This window comes from Eremomyces bilateralis (genome assembly GCF_010015585.1).
Source record: "Eremomyces bilateralis CBS 781.70 unplaced genomic scaffold P152scaffold_1, whole genome shotgun sequence".
NCBI lineage: Eukaryota > Fungi > Ascomycota > Dothideomycetes > Eremomycetales > Eremomycetaceae > Eremomyces > Eremomyces bilateralis.
In genome coordinates this window covers 282679-302797 of record NW_022985067.1, presented here as the reverse complement: position 1 = coordinate 302797, position 20119 = coordinate 282679, and the positions used below count along the sequence as shown (strand labels likewise).

The 20119-nt window shown below is 51.0% G+C and overlaps 7 protein-coding genes and 1 non-coding gene across 8 annotated transcripts; 4 read left to right on the top strand and 4 right to left on the bottom strand.

Moving 5' to 3' along the window:
* Window positions 1–593: 593 nt before the first annotated feature.
* On the bottom strand, window positions 594–2495 carry P152DRAFT_463239 (retrograde regulation protein 2; the record flags this gene model as incomplete). Its single annotated transcript, XM_033680487.1, has 7 exons — window positions 594–1076; window positions 1174–1517; window positions 1576–1618; window positions 1677–1756; window positions 1812–2058; window positions 2111–2131; window positions 2304–2495. 7 exons carry the CDS (start codon window positions 2493–2495, stop codon window positions 594–596), a joined length of 1410 nt encoding a protein of 469 aa, XP_033538514.1.
* Window positions 2496–4251: 1756 nt separating this feature from the next.
* P152DRAFT_426249 (uncharacterized protein) lies at window positions 4252–5916 on the top strand. The gene is made up of 3 exons (XM_033677260.1): window positions 4252–4391; window positions 4470–4748; window positions 4798–5916. The coding sequence occupies exons 1-3, from the start codon at window positions 4316–4318 to the stop codon at window positions 5493–5495; spliced, it is 1053 nt and encodes a 350-aa protein (XP_033538513.1). The 5' UTR covers window positions 4252–4315; the 3' UTR covers window positions 5496–5916.
* Window positions 5917–7169: 1253 nt separating this feature from the next.
* On the bottom strand, window positions 7170–7933 carry P152DRAFT_453489 (uncharacterized protein). The gene has a single exon (XM_033678380.1). The coding sequence runs from the start codon at window positions 7705–7707 to the stop codon at window positions 7294–7296; it is 414 nt and encodes a 137-aa protein (XP_033538512.1). The 5' UTR covers window positions 7708–7933; the 3' UTR covers window positions 7170–7293.
* A 521-nt stretch (window positions 7934–8454) lies between these two features.
* On the top strand, window positions 8455–12394 carry P152DRAFT_3085 (uncharacterized protein). The gene is made up of 3 exons (XM_033675140.1): window positions 8455–8753; window positions 8842–9403; window positions 9453–12394. The coding sequence occupies exons 1-3, from the start codon at window positions 8743–8745 to the stop codon at window positions 12162–12164; spliced, it is 3285 nt and encodes a 1094-aa protein (XP_033538511.1). The 5' UTR covers window positions 8455–8742; the 3' UTR covers window positions 12165–12394.
* On the bottom strand, window positions 12394–13546 carry P152DRAFT_3126 (NAD(P)-binding protein). Its single transcript, XM_033675165.1, has one exon. It carries the CDS (start codon window positions 13458–13460, stop codon window positions 12624–12626), a length of 837 nt encoding a protein of 278 aa, XP_033538510.1. The 5' UTR covers window positions 13461–13546; the 3' UTR covers window positions 12394–12623.
* Window positions 13547–14239: 693 nt separating this feature from the next.
* P152DRAFT_t8 lies at window positions 14240–14375 on the top strand. Its single transcript has one exon. It is a non-coding gene; the product is annotated as a tRNA-Asp (tRNA).
* Window positions 14376–15387: 1012 nt separating this feature from the next.
* On the top strand, window positions 15388–16391 carry P152DRAFT_3107 (uncharacterized protein). Its single transcript, XM_033675153.1, has 3 exons — window positions 15388–15474; window positions 15526–15731; window positions 15841–16391. Exons 1-3 carry the CDS (start codon window positions 15446–15448, stop codon window positions 16200–16202), a joined length of 597 nt encoding a protein of 198 aa, XP_033538509.1. The 5' UTR covers window positions 15388–15445; the 3' UTR covers window positions 16203–16391.
* Window positions 16392–16891: 500 nt separating this feature from the next.
* On the bottom strand, window positions 16892–18601 carry P152DRAFT_469394 (FAD-binding domain-containing protein; the record flags this gene model as incomplete). The annotated part of the gene is made up of 3 exons (XM_033680897.1): window positions 16892–17943; window positions 17992–18397; window positions 18452–18601. The coding sequence occupies 3 exons, from the start codon at window positions 18599–18601 to the stop codon at window positions 16892–16894; spliced, it is 1608 nt and encodes a 535-aa protein (XP_033538508.1).
* Window positions 18602–20119: the final 1518 nt, after the last annotated feature.

Genomic DNA, 20119 nt, shown 5'->3' with positions numbered 1-20119 from the left:
ATTAAGTCAGGCCAGTTATACCCATTATTAGTAGAGATCGTATAATATGGCTAGATTTTTGTATGAGGAGATAATTGGGACTTAAATATCTCTTCAAGGACGTTATATATCTCTCCGAAATCTATATAGAATGCATAAAATGCTTACTAGATTCTACCTATTGATTTCTAAATAATTTCATCATGTCTGGGTTGGGATATTGTATGTCTGATTTTGCCATTTTTGGTGTGAAATGGGATGGGCGAGTCGGTGGTATGGGCGACTCGCTGGTGGATTACGTTAACTAAGTTAAGTTAGTTAATACACAACGAACGGCGGTCGAAGCAGAAAGTGGTCGGCCATGGGGTTAGAACCCCTGGTAAGACACCCGGGGGTTGGTCACCGGTCTTTGAGCACTGCAGCAATCAAGGGGATAATGAGTTACTAGCCGTTCAATCTGGAATCCCGTTTTGGTGGCACATCAGCTTCACGGAAACATGAATATACTCGTTTTCCAACACCAAGGTTTTTTTCTATCACCAAGTCTAGCCTTACATTTATAACCTATTCGCTTCACACCAGTCTAGACTCTCCACCATCCAATATCGTCTCATTTAGTGAGTATACCTGAAACCATCCATTTTCTCAATTATCAATTTCCCTTGTCGTTGCCTCTTATTGGAGACGGCAAAGTATGCCGTTGTAATTAAAACGGAGAGGATCACCAGCGCTCCAGCAGTTAGGCAAGTATAAAGACCTGGACGATAAGCTGGAGCATCCTGACTGCGGAAGGTCAAAGACCCAATGATTCCACCGACGGCACCAGCACCGATAAGGGTTGCAGAGCAGAATGCTCGTTTCCATTGGCCCACAATATTGTTGGCTTGGTATGTCAGAGTCAGAGGAATATTGGCATTTGCACCTCCCACGATCAGGAAACATCCAAAGAATCGCACCCCCGTGACTTCCACGAAGCCAAGGAGAATAATACCAATTATTATCAGAGCTGCGTTAAAGATCATGAACGGGCTTCGCAGACGGAAACGATCGGAGAGGTAAGCTTCGAACTGGCCGAGAATTGCTGCAACGGCGACTGCCTGAAGAAGCGCGGAAACGAGTTAGCTAAATATTGATAGAATTCCACGAATTTCATGAAGGTTAAGTTCAAATTGTTTGGCGACGCTGATGACTTACCGGGGTCGAGAGACACTGTGTTGCGACTTCGCTGAATCCCATATCTTCACGGAGAATGATCGGCATAAAGTACGCCGTCGCATATGTAACGGTTGATGTGAGGCCAAAGTTTGCAGCAAAGAACCATATTTTCCAATCCAGGGCATTTGCAAGGTACGGCCACAATTCGAAGGGCGGTATGATTGTGTCGCCGCGGTCACGCTCAACTCGTTCTATGATAATTCTGGCCTCTTCCTCGGTGAGGAATTTCCACGAGTGAGCTGCCTGTTCAGGGAAATCAACGATAAGGATATATGCTAGGCATCCCCCGACGATGGTGATGATCCCCTCGATTATGAAAATCCCTGGATTTGATAAGTTTAGGTCAGGACATTCCACTGAAGATACTCTAGGTTCACTTACATCTCCAACCAGCATAGCCTCCCACGCCATCCATCCTCGAGAGCTGGATTACGGAATTAGTAGGTTCAAAGATTGGGAGACGGCTATATGAGCAAACTTACTCCGTACGCAAGAACACCTCCAAATCCGGCAAAGAAAACGCCCACCAAGTAAAAGGCGGCATTTCGTGTTGCCACTTCGCCTAGGATACAATCAGTTATACTTGTTTGCAATAGAAAGGAGTAGGCAATGCTTACTCCGAATGTACCAGGTACTAATGAGGTAAACACTGGTAGAAAAGAACCCAGCTTCGAAAATTCCAAGCAAGCAGCGAAGGGCGAGCATGGCACGCCAGTCGTGCACAAGGCCATGGCCAGCCATTACAAGGCCCCAAGATATAACAATGCCAGATAAGAATCGACGAGGACGGAGCTTCCGAGAAATTGGGGTCATCACTGGCTGGAAGGCGATGTAGAACGGGAAAAAGCAAAGGATCAAAAGCGACTGGTTGGAAGTTAGATCATCGAAATCCAAATTAGACTTGGGACTGACTCACGTATGCGTTTCCTTCGGCTAACTTGAGGTCCCTACCCATACCAGCCACGTAACTATTCGAATTTATGCATCAGCAGGCAGTCCCCTATCCAATCTTGGAAAAATCACTGAATGAGATTAGGTCGACGAACGCATTCTATAATCAAGTTAGCAAATTGTATCTATAGGCAACACTGGACACAGAGATGGCCTACTGGAAGATTAACACGATCTATGACAGCAATCGTGTACAGGACGCCCAGGACAATGCAGATTCTACGGTCAATCTTCCTGTTGATTCTTTTGACCGTGGCTTCATCTTCGATCGCCCCAATGTCTTCAATCGTCTCGCACTGCAAAGGGTCCTCACTAGGCGGCCTGTCCAACATCTTCTTGTCTGAGGCCATGACTGGATAGACTGAGAGTGATCTGAAAAGCTTGGGAAGTGTGATATCCGTGCTACAGAGGATCTGAGGTATGAAGAATATCTGAAATACAGAGAATATCCGGGCAAATGGAGGATATCTGGGGTAAGGTGGAGATCCTGGGTAAAGGTGGAGATCTGGGGTAAAGTGGGTATCTGAAGTACCGTATAATTACCACTGGCCTCGGGGGATCTGCATCTCAGCCGAACCCCGCCCTCATTTTCCTGATGAGCATCTCCGCAAAGAGGGATGAGAAGCGGAGGTCCTTGAATATGGTTAGGGAGATTTCCATAACCCTGAAATTTTATGGGGAGCTTAACTTCGTTGCCGTCTCTTTTGCGCTGGCGTTAGTTGGAACTATGGTCAAGCTGGCCTAAGGCTCCCAAAGCTTGGTACTTAGCATATGCCCCAGTCCATAATGGCACGCAAGTGCGACGCTTTGCACGGTGCTTGGTACCAATTCAAGATTCCTGAATCGCACAACATGGGTCCCTGTAAGTCGTGACTGATTGTTCTTTGGTTGTTGGTTTGAGAGTGTCATTCTCTTTCATAGAGCATCTACCGCTTTGGGAACGGGAGTAGCTGGATATCTCACTGCCAAGTTAGCAATTTCATAAGATCTAAGCAAGCCATATGAAGAATGGAGAGCCGCGCGACTTAACTGCCGTGAACGTAAGCATCACTTCTGGTGGTTATTGAAGATTGTGTTAATAGAACCTAAATAGATCGGACGAGGCGCGAGTCACCCTGGTCTTGCTTTGGGTGCTTGGGCTATTGGGAGTGCGCCTGGCATAATTAACTATAACTCGACAGGTGATGGCTTGGTGCATTGGTTGAAGATTAGCAGGACAAAGGTCTGTTGGATATCAACCATCCTCTAGAGGTTGGGAGTCAGGTGACATCCCAATACGGCTAGTATCATGTGTGGTTACCTCCTATTCCTCCGAGGCCTCCCATACTCCTAGATAGATCAATCAGTTACGTATCAATACTTCTACAAGGTCGTGGTTGTGGATTGGAACGATGAATGGACGTCAGTGTAAGAAGCTTGGTCAGAACTCAGAACGCACCAGCTTACCTACTCTAATCACTCGACCAAAAAGATAGGACTAGGTTGGCGCACAGCCAAACTAAGGGTTCTGCAACCTATAAACCACATTCTATTGTTCTTGCTATATGTTCCTCACAGCCAGGCGCATATCGAAGAATGAGAAATCAAATCGAGGGAGGGCTAGGAATGATGATCGTCGCGCAGTCACGAGACCTCGTCTGCTGTCCCCGTCTCAAGACCTGAGTCCCGACGCGTCAGAAAACCATAGAATACCAAATACGCCGACGGGTAATCCCTTTTGGTCTCTTAGTATTTCCGTTATGACGCTTTTGATCACTGCTATAGCTCTCCATAACATCTGGTTATTGGTCTTCGTTCAAGAGTTGTCCTAGTGTATCATGCTTAACTAATTATACTCAAAGTACATACATATCTTGGGCTTGGATGGTATTAGCCCGCAAGCCGCACCGCCCGCGCCCCGCACGCGGGACGTGCGGGCACGGACGTGCGGGCGGCGGGCCGAGCCAATAGAGAATTAAAGATGGCAAATATCCTGGTTCCTAGGCAGACACAGACGCGACATCGACTCGACCAATTCGGCGAAGGTAAGCATAAAAAATAATGAGCTCCTACTCTTTCAACCGAAGAATGTCGAATTATTTCACGCTGTGTCATACAACCAGAAACCCACTGCAAAACAAGACAGCCCGCAATCCAAGCTACGGAGCAGCTCCTCTCTGAAAAGCACAAGATGGTGGCACTCGACCTTGTTCACGCTTCCAATGCCCAGCTTCGTCAGTTGGGTCCTGGTTTGGTAGCTCTTTTCGGTCAGTACTATCACGAAAAGGTAGTTCATATTACCTCGCATGTTAACAATACCATTCTATTGAACTAACGTATACTAGTTGGTGCCACGTCGGGCATTGGGGAATACACAGCTAAAGCCTTCATCGAGAATGCTCTCTCCCCACGAGTCTATATCGTAGGCCGCAGCGAATCGGCCGCAGAGCGCATCATCAACGAATGCAAGGACCTCAACAAGGATGGGAAAATCGAGTTTCTAAAAGCAGACGTGTCGGAGCTCGGGGAGGTCGACCGAGTATGCGCAGAGATTACCAAGAAGGAGTCGCACATCAATCTCATAGTACAGAGCCAGGGGAACATGTCATTACGAGGTCGCGATGGTTAGGATACGAAAGGCTTCGCGAATCCCTCTTTACTGACTCCAACTAGAATCCCACGAAGGCATCGACCGCAAGTTCACGCTCAGTTACTACTCCCGAATGCGCTTCATCTCGAACCTCCTCCCCCTCCTCCAATCCGCCGCTACTCAGCCGCCTCATTTCTCGCGGACACTAAGTGTATTCAACGCAGGATTTGAAGGCAAGCTCAATTTCAAAGACTTGGAGCTCAAGAACACATTCTCTGCAGCGAGGTGCGCGACACATACTACGACGATGAACAGTCTCATGACCGAGGAATTCTCGAAGCGCCAGCCTGCGACGACGTTCGCACACTCGTGGCCGGCGACGGTTGTTACTACCGGCCTCGCGAGAGAACTACCTGCTTGGGCTCGTGTGGCTATGAATGTTCTCTCTCCGCTGTTGTCGCTGTCGAACCTTGCTGTCAGTAATGAGGAGACGGGTGCGAGGCAGCTGTATATTGCTACCAGTGGCGTCTACCCACCCGCAAAGCCTTCCGAGAACTCTCCGCTGGCATCTGGTGTTCCTGCTCCTAAAGGCCTGCATGCGCCTATGTTAGGTGCCAATGTGGTCGCGGGCAGCGGGGCGTATCTCGTCAATTGGAACGATGAACCAACGGGCAAACAGAAGTTGCTACAGGAGTACCGTGAGAAAAATGTCGGAGCGACGATTTGGGAGCATACGATGGGTATATTTGAGAGGGTTGCAGAAATAAATCAGGGTCAATAGTATGTACCAGTTACGGCATGAGTGAGCTTTGGGGTGTTTTTCGAGTGTCCCTCTCCAACCACCAAACGCATCCCCATCCTTATCAACAGGATGCCTCAAATCATGAATCAATCAATTCAACCGGAATCCAACCGAAAATCCGGTTGTCCGCGTGTTTCAAGTTAAGATACTGAATTGATCGGTCGCATCCGACCAAGCGGTCTTGCGCTTCCTCGGGTAGGATATAGGATGCCGGAACACCAGCTGCTGTGATGCATCTTCACGTGCTGGCGGTGCTACGTTAGGTTTCAAGCGAAGAGCTCTAGATGGAACGTTTCAATCGAATTGGCGATTCCGTTTTATATCCACCTTCTCAAAGCGAACGATCCTTGTCGCCGCGTGTTCCACCCTTAGTTAGGAACCCCTCTCGTTGTAACCCTAGAATCAGATCCATTTCCATTTTCTAACCATCACCTTAACTCTCCACGTACATGCTGTTCCTGATCAGGTCCGCACATGCAACGACCGGGACACAGCCCACATGGTTGAGGACCTGGTACTACTGTACGTACCTACTAATGTACAGATAGTGTTCTAACCGAAGATTTCATCCCCATCTAGGTAGGTCACTCGTGCTGACGGGAGTACACTAGAACTTCAAATGAGAGGAACAATGCATTATGCCGTCGACACATGGATCGAGTCCGAGGCCATGGTACCGATGCTGAAGAAATAGCCAGGATGGTTAGCAAAACCTGGGAATTTGCCATGAGACTCCACGATTGAACTGGAGCGTCCCCGGGAATGTTAAACGGTGAACCTCGTCAGCGACCAAATATGCCGCATTCCCCGGTTTCGAGACTGCCAACTGCCAACTGGAGTAGCATCCTCCGCGTTGGGTTTCATGAACAGGTCTGCGCGAACCAGGGACGAAGGCCATGCAAAGTGCAAGTTCTCATGCAAAAGAGACGGCGCAATCCTAATAGATAAAACCGAATACCATTAGAGCGGTGCTCCCGACATGACGACAGATGGGAAACCCCGTTCAGATGGGTACTCCTGCCTCCCGAGGAGCGTGGGAAATTGAAGAAAACCAGGATTCTGTTATCTGGATAGTCATGTCGCGTCAGCATTAATAGTATGATCAATGAAAATTGATAGGATTCCCATTGATCACACTGATCGTTCATACGAAGAACCGATATTCCGAATAATTATCAATTCAATAGTTTCTAACTATTAGATTTTCCAAGCGAGTCCGTCCGTCCATATCAATCAGGTTGTGTATCTCCAAATCCGTGAATTTCCTTCGCGAATCTATCACAAAACCTCGTGGGGGCCATGATGGGTCGAGCACTAGACACCCGACCTGCACTTCTGCAGAAGGAATCCCTCGCTATCAGATCGGCTTACTAGTGGAGCACATTAATGGGGCGACCGATCCGCTCGAACTCCACGCTAGTCACACGATGGAAGGGGACTAGTCAGGGGAAGCGATGAAGGGTGGCTGGTGGGCCGTGGGCCGTGGGCGGGGGGGTACTGTATGCCCGCGCCGGGCCATGACCGTTGGGCGTTGCACAACGAGATTCGTGCGCATCATATCATGGATGATGGGGAGCGCATGTCACATGTGGTATGAAGCGAATTGGGCGACATCTCCAGGAAATGATTCCTATGGAGAGGTCGCAGTCTGGTCAACAGGATTAGGGAAGCCAATAGGACGGACCAGAGCTTATTATTTCGTCTTGTTCATACTTCATCACCACCTTCTTTGTGATAAAGCAGGTCGCTGGACTTGGATGCTGAACCGTTGCGCCTCTCAAGCCTCATGGGTTGAACCGAACGAATGACGAGCCACCTGAGCCTGGATGATGTGATCAATGATGCGATGTAATAAGAGGTATGACAGGTAATTCTCTTCCCCCACAGGTCTTTTGGTGAATATGTTTTCGAACATCGTCGATATTCCTGCCTTGCTTCTTTCAATTTTTCCCGATATCTCCAATACTTCAATGGCAATCTGGACCCAGGAGAGGGACAGAAGTCCCAAATGATAGAGCGCCCAGGTCGATCTTGGGCCGGAGGCGGCGGTAGGGCTGGGTAACAAGGGGGATGCAAATAGGGAAGCGTAAGGAGATAATCTCCACCGGCCAAAAAGAAAGCCGCCACAGATAAGCGTCATATGCCGGCTGTGAGTTGACGAAAAACTGCAAGCCACCGACTGATCAGTCATTTCTTGGAACTTTGAACGGAGGGGCAATATAGTGCTCCTTTATCTCGTCTGGATGCTCAACATCAGATGCGATTGATATCGACAAAAGACCGAAGGCGGAAGCAGTGCTATAGATGCACGATGGGGATACGTATGCGGAACGTTCTTGTCCTTGCAGTAGCGCCTCACTGGATCGATATCTGTTTGATGCGCGTTTCCCGTACTATACTTCAAAGCATTTTCTGATAACTATAACTTTCGAGTGGTGATAGATGCCCCGAAGGAAGAGGGCCAATCTTACGGTAGTTCCAAGATCAACGACAGCCAGGCTGACAATGGCGTTATGTACTCTGTACTATGCTGATTATGAGACCGTGGCTGGCATTCAAGAGCCTTTGACAGGATGAGATTGGGCAGTGATGAAAATCCATCGTCCATGACACCCTGCCGCAGAGGAACCAAGTGCGCAAGGGCAGGCATCCAACGGGATTCATTTCTCGTCCACTCGTCCCTACGGCCTACACCCTAGCGAGTTAGCCACTCCTGGAGCTGATAAGGGAGGATGATCGGATCTAAGACGGATTTGCCCCTCTTCCAGGAATTGTTCGTTTCATAGACTGATCTACTGTGTGAGCCAGGGACTGGGATTCTGCGAGTCTTGGACCCTCCATGGCCAAGCAACGTCTCCCAAAATCGCATCCCACGCTCCCACCCAAACGGATCAGATCATGTACGATGCATCGATATGCTTCCGCTCGTTCTATTCCGTACTAACATAACAACTATCCCAAACATCGATGGTACCTGCCTTCGCATCTCCCTCGGTCAGAACCTGGACTTTACAATCCTTTGTTAAGACTCACCTGTGGTTTGGTTCTATCTGCCTGATGGACATAGACCGAATATCGTCCCATTGAACCACTAATACCCAATTCCTGGGCATTTTTCTCCCTTCCTCCCCAACTCGCGCATTCGAGGACGACTGGGAAATCGCTATAGGATTGTCAGTATTCGCATGGGCATGGCCTGGGTCGTTTCGACAGGTTATTTCCTATCATGGCTTTTGGGTACGTCAAATCGCAAACAATGGTTTGAAATGCGCAAGCCAACTATTGTCGCAACACCGGTACAACCTCAGCTAACAGACTTGGTTAGAACCTTAAAAGATGTTGTCCGTACCTTGGACGCCTGTTTCTCGTCCCCTTCGATCTTCCCCCCACTTCCCGACGAACTCCAAGAGACTATCAACGCCTTTCTTGACGCAAATGACTCTATCGAGCCGGCCGACTCCCAGCGGCTGGCGGAGGAGTTACACACCGTTTTCCAGAAATACGTCCAACCGAACCCTGACAAACATGCGGCCTTTATCTCGCTTATCCGCACTCTTCGCCCCGCCTATACCCCGTCCGATTCTCAACTCTACGAGTGGTGGAACAAGGTCATCCGCCCCACCATCGGCTCAATCGGACACAAGCGCACAACGATTGACAACGCGCGGGAGTTCATGCTGAGTGTGTTGGTGTACGACGAAGACTCGGATGAAGATGGACAACACGCTAGATTAAGTCGTGATTTCACGGCGTGGCTGTTAGATGCGTACATGGCGCGGTCAAATGTGCAAAGCAGAAATTCCATGGAGATGCAGAACCCCGGGGACGAACTTAAGGCGCATGAGTTGGAGAAGGTCTTGCTTGCATTCGGGAGGAAGAGGCCGAAGGTTTGTCGTCCCTTGGAGTCTACCGGACTCGATACTAACAAGTTTGCAGGAACTACTCCTAGCCGTTGACGACTTGTTCATCAAGAACGAGCATCGTGCGCAAGCACTTGGTCTGCTCAGTGCCTTCGTACATGTCCAACCTCCCCATCTGTATCTGGTCCTTGAGACGTCCCTCGTCGATCACCTACTCACATGTTTGCTGGTTGACACATCGGGTACGATCGTCGACCTAGCACTAACTGTGCTCATCATGTTCATCCCTCACATCACGAGCTCTCTCGTTTCCTACCTCCCACGTCTCTTCCTTATCTTCAACAGAATCGTCTGCTGGGACCTCAATCCCGAACAAATACGGAGCCGAAGTCAGGATGACCATGATTTAGGCATGCATGAGTCGCCTATCCATGAGCAATTCGAATTCGTGGCTGATCCATCATGGGAGAAATTAACGCTGGCATATGACAACGACGAGACAATCATCCCCAAGGTGGATTACTTCTTCACCTTCCTATATGGACTTTTCCCGCTAAACTTCACGTCCTACCTCCGCAAACCTCGTCGTTACTTCAAGAATATCAACTTCCCTGGCGCGCAGGAGATCGACTTCCGCCAAAGCATTGTTGCGTCGAGAACGGAAACCTACCGTCGGTCCCATATTCTGCACAAGGCGTTCTATTCATCCGTCCCTGAAGATGAATTGTCAGACACTCGGTTTATCAAATCTGACCCAGCGGAGCTGGTGACTCAGTGCCTAGACCTATACAACTCCGGGCCGATTCTACACCATCTGAAACCGCCTCCTGCATCCCCTTTACCTGAACTACCCAGGAACGCTCCTCGACCAGCAGACTTTCAAGAGCCGCCGTACGATGATGATTCAACCACATTCGCGGGCGACTCATGGACCGAATCTCGCCGGAACACCCGCAGCACCACCCTAACCGCTCCACCGGATCGAAAACTGTCTCATTCGGCCAGCGGATCCTCTCTACCCGATTCCCATCGCAACTCAGAGAATGCCTCTCCTTCGACAGAAATGCGTCCACGACATCCTCTCCTTGATTCACCAACTATTCCACCCCACGGCAGCGTTCCTATCCAGAAGAAACCGAGCGCCGAAACCATGCGGAAACGCGGCCGCCGTGCTCCACGCTCCGGTACCACCACACCCGGCGAACCCGCATCCGCAACCGAACCCCTTCCTCCACCACTCTTCTCCTGCAGCACCCAAATTCCGCCCTCATCCACCGACCCCATCGCCTCTCTACAACTCGAAAACCTTCGCCTCCGGAACGAGCTTCACTTTCAACAATACCTCAAATCCGAAACCGCCACGTTCCTCGGTGCCGCCAAACGCCGCGACCTAACTCAAGAATCCGCCGCTGCCGATACCCAGAAGTTATTATCGACCAACCGCACGCTGCAATCCCGCCTCAAACGCCAAGAAGAGCGCTACGAGCAACTCCGCAAAGAAGTCGCCCTCCGTCGCGAAGGATCCCGTGCCTGGGATAAAGAAGTTGAAGGCAAAGTCCGCCTCGTGCGTGCCAAACGCGACGAAGACCGCCGCGATGCCGCCGCCCTTGAGGACCTCCGCGTCACTTGCCAACAAGCCCAGGGCGAGTGCGACCATCTCCGGAACCGCCTCGAAGAATCCGAGGCGCGCAGCACGCTCGCCAACGAGTCTGTCCGCGCCCTGCAATCCGAAGTCGACCAACTCCACACTCTCGAGCAAGAGCTCGAGAAGCTCCGCGAGCGCGTCTCCTCCTATGAAGACCGTGAGCTCGACTTCGAGCGCATGCGCTCCGAGCGTGACTTCCTCCGCGGCGAGCTCGAATCCGCCGCCCGCCGCGCCCTCGCCCGCGACCGCGAAATCGAGCAGATCCGCAACGCCGCCGAACGGGCTGTCGCGGACCTCGAAATGCGGCTCGCCGAAACGCAGAACGCGAGCCTGCACGTCAACGCGCACGGCGCGGGGCAAGGCGCGGTGCAACAGATCGTGGAAAGCGCGCTGGCGGCGAAGCAGGCGAACATGGCGCAGTTGCAGAAAGCGTACCGGAAGCTGCACGACCGGTGCGTGGATCTGGAACTGCGGAACCAAGAGCTTGAGGCTGGGTATTCTCCCGTCGGTCTCGGGAAGAGCCCCGCGTTCGCGGAGTTCCATTTTGGCGACGCGGAGGAGCCGTCGGTGAGCCCTGGGCATTATTCACCGGTCATGGCAAACATGACGGCCGCGCTGCCGCCTATGCATGGGGGTGGCCAGGGGGTGAGCCGGGTGGTAAGCGGCGTGGGTACGGCGTATAGCACCTCATCGACACGTGCGATGCCGAACCGCACATATGCGCCGGCTGCGCCAAGGGGGAGCAGGCATCATGCGTTCAACACGCCCGATGCGGCGTACGAGGAGGGGAGAACCCGGTTGGGCAATGATGGCGTGGATTCAATTCGGTCGAGCAGGTTGGAGGGCCTTGGAAAAGAAAGGGTTCGGCCTGGTTCGGAGTACCGAGGAAGTATGGCCAGTCCCGATCGATCGCATATCCCGATGTATCCTGGAGAAGGAGCATTTATGTTTTCAGGCGGGATGGGTTCGCCGATACGGGAGAGAGGTGGGATGGGTCGGGAGAACGAGTCGGGAGTTTTGGCGAGCGGCAATAGCGCGATCAGCGTTGAGAGCGGTGGGAGTAAGAAGAGTGGAGGCGATGGAGGGGAGAAGCCGAAGGTGACGACGGGCAGTAAGGCGAGGATATACGGCAGAGGTGAGTGATTCGCTTTCTAGCGCCATTAGGATCGACTCTGACTTGCAACTAGGCGGTGCGCAAAATGTGGGCAAGAAGGGTAAGGACAAGGACAAGGACAAGGACAAAACAACCAGTGCGAGTGCCAAGTCAGCCGGATTTAAAGGGATGATGAGTATCCTATAAGTCTCCTTCACAGTCGACCTACTCGAGTATTGGAGCGCTTCTTCTGTCTTTCTCTCTTCAGGGCATCGACAATCTTGATCAGAGGGTTCTTCTTGTCTAGCACAGTATGCTTTCATGATATCCGTTTCTATCCTCTCCTTTACGGTGTTAGAGGCGCATTGATATGGAGCTTTCGCACTATTCCATGGGATTGAATGAAGGGATGCACGAAACGACTCGCCGTTCCAGATGTACATTGTTTGATAGACTCGATGGGCTACGAGGAAACTTGGATATATAACGGGTATTGCAATCCATACCCCTCAAGCCGCTTGCGATGTCAAGCCCGCATCCAACGGCAACAAATGCCCATTCACCGCACTCATTGCACTGCTCGACAAAAGCACCGTCGCTTCCCCAATCTCCTCCGGTAAAATCTCCCTCCCCTGCTTCTCGAGCAACTTAGTTAATCCCTGGTTCGTCGGTCCCGCTACTTGCTCCCCCCCAATGATCGCCGTCTCACTGAACTGCGTATGCACCACCCCGGGCCCAATCGCATTGACCCGGATCCCATGTTTCCGCCCCTCTCCCGCCGCGACCCTCGTGATCCCTAACACCGCATGCTTCGCCACCGTATACGTCCCCGCCCTCGCCCCCCCAAGAATTGAATTAATCGACCCGCAATTCACAATACTCCCCACCTGCCGCCCGGGCACCTTCCCCTCCACTTGTTCCGCCTCCACCTGCTTCATCAGTTGCGCCAACTCATGCTTCACGCACAGCATCAGCCCCGTCGAATTCACCCGCATGACCCGCTCCCAATGCTCCAACTTCAACCCTCCAATCCCATCGACAGGCCCCATTATCGCCGCGAAGTTCGCCGCGTAGTCGATGCGTCCATACGTTGCGACCGTCGTGGCGATCGCGGCCGCCACCTCGCTTTCTTGGCTGACGTCGCAGCGGAGGGGGAGGCAGGCCGCGCCGAGGGAGGTGACGGCTTGTGCGGCGGCGGTCATAGTGGCGTCGTCGTGGATGTCGGCGAGGACGATGGCGCGGGCGCCGTGTTGGGCGAAGGCGAGGGCGGTGGCGTGGCCGAGGCCGCGAGCGCCGCCGGTGATGAAGGCGACGCCGGGGGTGAGAGGTGCAGCGGAAGAAGACATTGATATGCTACTCTCAAAACTTGTGGATATGAAGGAAATGGTGACTTGGAAATGCGAAACTTGCTGGACTTGGGACGTTATGATTTGAGATTTCGGCTGGCCTCACCCCTCTTTATCTGTCAATTTATGTCAATCATTTAGAACTTAAGGTACCTAGGCAAGGTTCTCCGCATCTACGGCATCGAACTCCACTTGCAGGAGCTGAAAGCTCCGAAATAGGACCTAACATTGAGATTCGAGAGCACTGGTGCTCCTGAATAGGACCGGTTAATCATGAAACGACTCCCGGAGTTCGTATCGTGCGAGTCAAAAGGAAAGGAATACGATAGGATGCCCAGAAGTCGCCATCGAGTTCTGGTGATCGATTTGCGGATGAAAGGGAATTCAACAATCAACGGAAACGACAACATATCGGACTTCCAGAAAGACAATACTGTAACGTGCCTCTTAATATCGGCATAATTAACATAGCGTGCGAATAGGTAGCTGTTGGTATTGAACGGCTATAGCTCTAGTGAAGGTTCTAGTCAAGGACGGATATTATGGAATTGACCAATGAAATTGCGGGTCAACAGCCAGCTTAACATGCTCCATACACTGCCAAGCACACAAGACTAAGAAGGAAGAATTGAAGGCACCATTACCGTACCGGATATGAACTGGGAGGGTGGATAGAACCTGAAAATAATGCCGTGAGTCCTGATCATGTACGACGCTAGAATTGAGTTTTAAAATAGGATTAAATATTCAGAAGTTGAATTCCCTCATATCAACTAGCAGCCTTAATAGCTCAGTTGGCTAGAGCGTCGGTATGTCACACAACTCATTAGCCAATCAAATCACCCTCTAACAATCATAACAGCACTAGTACGACTAGACATGCGGAGGTCCACGGTTCAACTCCGTGTTGAGGCATTATATTTTTGCGTTTTTTATCGAAGGCATATATCTTCTTTTCCTTCTGTGGATCGCTCCAAGCCCCTTCTCCGATTACCCTGAGCCGATCTGATCCTATGAACCATGGGACAAGGGGCTCCTTGGGAGCTTCATCTTTTTCCCATCGTGTCTAGTGGTGTCCACGCGGCCACGCCCACATCAGTAAGCATTGCGCCCTTGTTCGCATTTTGCTCATCAATTTTCTTTTCGGCATTAACTTTACTACATAATAAGGCGGATTTTGGCCTCAATTTCGATGGGGGAGCATCACTAGGGCATTAGTATGCCTGTCGTGGACGTCAGTTGGCGACAACGCCGAGTCGCTTCAACGAGGCTCCAGGTCAGATTCGATGACTACATCTGACCGTGGTCGTCGTAGAACGAGGTGATCCTAACCCTCCAGCCACCTGGCTTCTGATCCACCCATTCTATTGTCATCAAGTACTGACTTGTGAGGCCTACTTCACCACTGAATATGATCAGTGAAGTAACGGTTTTTTTAAGCACTGGCTAATGGGTCCCCCAACGTCCTGTGCTTCCTCAAAGTCTTTCGTTCCGTACTGCTGGTTCAAGTCTACTATGCACGGGGATTATTCCGTACGGGTCTCCCCTACGAAATGGCACCCTTGGGCGCAAGCCATTGGTGCTGCGATGCCGAATGATCAAGAACTGCACATGAGCCCAACAGCATCTGTTCCAACATCTCTCAGCTACGTCTATGTACTTGTTCGCTGACTCAAGACCCTATTTTGGCGTTTTAAAGCAGTCTAGGCCAATAATTGTGAACAGCGTGTGACGATTGACAGATCTGAGCAAAATCCACAGCCTTACGTATCAGGACGACCAATAGATGCCATGTGGCGTCAATATTTTCATGCATAGTGCTGCATCGTGATGAACGCCACATTGAATCCAGACTCCGGATTCGGACGATATTTCGTGAAGCCACGAGCTATGTATGTACTTATAACTGTCCCACAATCCCAGCTTGGCAAAGTGTGCTTTTGCCCCTTCGTCACTTCAGAGCGGAGCAAATATACATTGTCAGTATGGCCCTGGCTGCAACACCGACTCTTGGGTATGGCCTAACGATCAATATGAAATCCAGCTTTGGCTAATGGCATCCTAGGGCCATAGAGGCGGATATATCAAGCCTCGAGTCCTCCGTGCTCGCCCTTGTTGGAGGTATATTGAGTACAGGAACGCTGTCGAATCCTGCCCCAACCGACCTTGGAGCCGGACTCATCTCCGAGCTGCTTTCCGGATTGCCGACAAATGTGCCAACGAACCTCGTAGGGAGTGGGATACCAATTATCCCATCCAGATTAACAAGAAGTGAGAAAATATAACCCCGGCCCTTCCTCCTGTCCCTACTCTACTGCAACTTCGTCAGCTCGAACCGCACTGCAAATTTAACCAGGCACTAACCTGACCACCTCCGCAGTCTCAACCAGTACACACCACACTACCCGAACCGGTATTGACGAAAATTCTATGAGCCTGTCTACCGCTACCACTGGAGCCAACCAGCTAGCCCAAACGAAAGGCGGCCTCACAACGGAACAGAAAGTCGGTATCGGAGTAGGTGTGGGCCTTGGGGTAATATTCCTCGCCACTATCGTCCTCTCTGCGTTCGTCTTTGGACGTCTCAGTGCACGACGAGCAAAGAAGATGCAACCAACGATCCCTGCTGGCACGGATATGCAAAAGAAGGCGCAGCCTAGATTTCATGCACAGACGGCCGAACTTCCTATAACCACGTATAATTCTCCATATGCGGCAGAGTTGCCTGCGAAGAGATATTAGGTCGACCGGTATGCATCGACTAGACATGGACCCGTGCTACTACCCGAACGACTAAGTGGTTCTTAATGGTCAAGAGCGATATCCACTAGGATCCCGTCCTTCCAGAACTCGATCCGCTAGCAGAAATCGTTTGGTTGGCCTCACCAGTGGAGAAGATACCCAATCGGAACCTGTGTGATGAAGGAGACTCTGGATCTCTGCCTTCGTAGCTTCGAATATAGTTGCCTCGCATTATATATTGATGGACGGTCTGCACTATCCAAGCCACAAGACGATGTCATTAGAGCAGCGAATTCGAAGGATCAAAAGACAGCGCAGTCGGAAGGGCTGGACTGGAAGAGGGCGTCTGATGCAGGACTAAGGGGGACGGAGGAGCTATGATTCTTCTGTCGAGAAGCTGCACATTGTGTGAAAGAGGACCGGGGCTTGTATTAGACTGCGTTTTGAGCAGGGAGCATCAATGCCCACAAACAGCTATGTCCATGAAATTGATCGACACCGTCAGTCCAACCATAAGATCTTTCCAGTACTTTCATCAATGCCCAATTGGCTCCGTCATTTTCTCATATCCAAATTGCGTCCCCTGATCTCTAAGGTTTCCAGTCATAATGCTAACCAATCCATCCATCCATCCACCTCTACTCAAGAGGCCCCATTGATGAACCGTAATTGCTCGCCATATATCACATCTACAACTCATCCCTGACTTCCTGCCTGCCCAATTTCTCATTGAACATGAAATAGCCTCCACAGAGTCCACCTTTCGTAAACACACCCTCCGGGTCGTACTTCCTCTGAATCCCCCGCAGCTTCTTGAGATTCGTCTCGCCAAACCCTGCTAGGACATCGGCCTCTTGCCACTTCTCGGCGTAGTTGATGTACTTGAAAGGATGCCAGAGGCCGGCGTCTTTGGCCGCTTGCTCGCTCTTCCTGACGAATGACTGCACCTGTGATTGCATGAGCTCGTCGAATTCGGCGCTGGCCCACATCCAAGAAATGCTGTTGATTGCAAGCGGGCCATCTGATTCCCGAAGCCCCAAACTGTTGCCTCCGCGCCTTTTTGTGTGCGATAGAGCATCCTTGGAAAGCGCCTGCATGATAAACGTGGCCACGACCCCAGGGATATGCTTGATTTCCTCGGCCACCTCGTCCAAATAACCCATGATCTTTTCGTCGAGCGCCATGTCTGGCTTCCGCGTGAAAGTGGAGTACGAGTAGCGCATGTTGTAAGGGCTCATGTCGGAAACCTCCTTTGTGATGTTGGACATTGGCATCACTCGCGTGATATCAACCTCTTGCAAAGCTTCGATCGGATCATAGGCGTTGAATAGCGGCGGAGACGTTGTCGGATCAGCGTGATCAAGATGAATGTGCTGCGAAGCCATGAGGCTCATGCCGTGCATGCCACTGTAGGCGTACACGTCGTAGCCTCCAACCCTTTGATCCTCCCCAAGGCCTTCCATCCACTGATGACGAGCGGCGGTGAGGTCGGGTAGCTTGTCAGGAGTGTGCATGCGGTTTGAGTACCATAAGCCATTCGGATTTAGTAGCTCCTTGGTCTCTAGGACAAAAGATGTCACAACGCCGAAGTTTGACGATCCGCCGCCTCGAAGCGCCCAAAACAGGTCGGAATTTTCGTTTTCGCTAACTTTGACAATCTTGCCTGTCGGAAGCACGATCTCATAAGAGATGACATTGTCGCAAGCCAGGCCATGGACGCCGGAGAAGAACGATATCCCACCTGAAGCTGATTAGAAACCATTCAGGTGATGATTTGACAATTTCTCACCTCCAAGAACCAGGCCGCCAATTCCAACATCTGCCACCCGTCCTCCGATGACAGTGAGCGATTCTTTTTCAAGAGTCGTATATATCTCACCCCATCGAGCTCCCGCGCCAATGGTCACGCTCTTCTGATCTTTAGCAAGCTCGATGCTGGTCAGCTTTTCTAAATCAATAGTGATGCCACCCTCCGCATTACTTGCACCGGCCATGCGGCTGTGCCCACCACTCTTGATGGCAAAGTGACATTGATTGCTCTTCGCAGCCTCGATGATTGCGACGATGTCTTCGGCCGAGGTTGGTACGACCCGACATGCGGGTACGAGTTCATGTTGCTTCGCATCCCACATAGCAAAGCCTCCGTCATGGCCCAAAAAGACCTTTTGAGGAAGGTCAAGGGTCAAGCTTGAACACTTAATTTGATGTTAGCAATAATCGAAGCATGATATGGAGTTCCATGAACGTACAGCATGAGCACAAGGCGCGGCTCCATCCTGTTGTAGCACCTTCTGAGCTTCGGATTCCACAGCCTCTGGAGGGGTCGATACCGATTGGATCTCGGCAGAAGAACCGATCGCTAGGGCGCACCAAACCAGCAAAGGCTGTACTTTCACCATTGTGGACTCAGATGAACCAGGTGAAAAGGTGGCGAAAAATGCGACCTGCAGAAGGGGACATGCTGACCATTTAAATAAATTGGATCCTGCAGATGTGGATTTGCCATATGTATGGGGAATTCGAGATGTTCCCCACTAGTCTGCTCCCTGGTCCGAGTTGTTCGAAGGACCTTCCCATCCTTGTTTGCTGGAATTGCCAAATGAAACATCGTAGATATCATGGTGTGAGGGCGGACGAATGATAGGTATCGAAGCTCTGTACGGAGTAACATGGAAGGTATTGCAGCTGTCAGCTGTAAGCCGGTTAAATGGGGGCCAAAAGGTGATCTAGAATGCCTGGTCTGTTTGCAGCTTTGCGGATGAGACGGGGAATCGCTTAATGCCGATTCTCTCAATGATATTGAGCGGCAATGCTCACTAGTGCCAGACATCTACCCAGGCCTCAAACAGTCACAGGCATCCAAACAAGGCAAGAATCGCGATGAATTCGCGATCATGATAAATCCGGGAGTAAGGCCACATTCCACAAAGTTGGTGTTCTTGTTCTCATGCATGAATTCTAGGCATAAGCTGGACATAGCTACCCTATCAGGGAGCACTCAGGCTGTAGTCGGGGTAATGTTAGGAGAATGTTCGGTCTGCCGGTCTCGAAGGCGGTCAGCGCAGCACAACAAGCCCGTCGATCCGATTCGTACAAATATGTGGCCCTGTCACTCACCGGAATCGACGCACTAATGCTTATTTTTCAATTTTCCGCTGGAGTGACCGAGATTTTCAATGGCCTAATCATTCATATTCTCATATCTAGCTCCAGTAATTGATCGTGTAGAGCGTAGTGCTCCAGGAAGGCTGGGGATTGCTGGTGATGTTCAAGTGTTGGCGCCTGAGGCTGCAAGGAAAACATGGGGACAACCCCTGAGCCAAGGCCAATCCCTGTCAAACCTCATTTCAACCTCATCCAAATGCACCGATGGGTGATGCTGTCTGTCGAAAGGTAATTTGCAAAGGCGGGTGGTGCCAACAAAGGCAGTTTTGAAAAGGTGTTGTCAACGAACTTTGGGAGTGCTCTGAAGCCAGTGATGGGTGTCGTTCCAATGCAAGACTCGAGGGTTTGGTTTCGAATATCTAGCTTCATCTTAAATCCAGAGATATTAGCTCCGCTGTCCAGGAGACACAAACTCCTTTGTCCAGGAGACACGCCTTTTCCCGCCGTCCACCAGTATCATCTCAGCGACGACGCGCGGGGGGATCCCACTCCTCTCCTACTAGACTCCCACAGCGGCATGAATTGCAAGTTTCGCCCGCCCTGAATGAACCTGCCCATTCCCTAGAGCGGTGCTGAGGTCACAGATCCTCCGGATTGAAGCTAGCTTGCGAAGACCAATGCTGCCTGTGATCCTCGCCACGGTTTGATGCATCGTGTTCCTTCTCCTTCTCTGCTCCTTCTCCTTCTCTGCTCCTTCTCCTTCTCTGCTCCTTCTCCTTCTCTGCTCCTTCTCCTTCTCTGCTCCTTCTCCT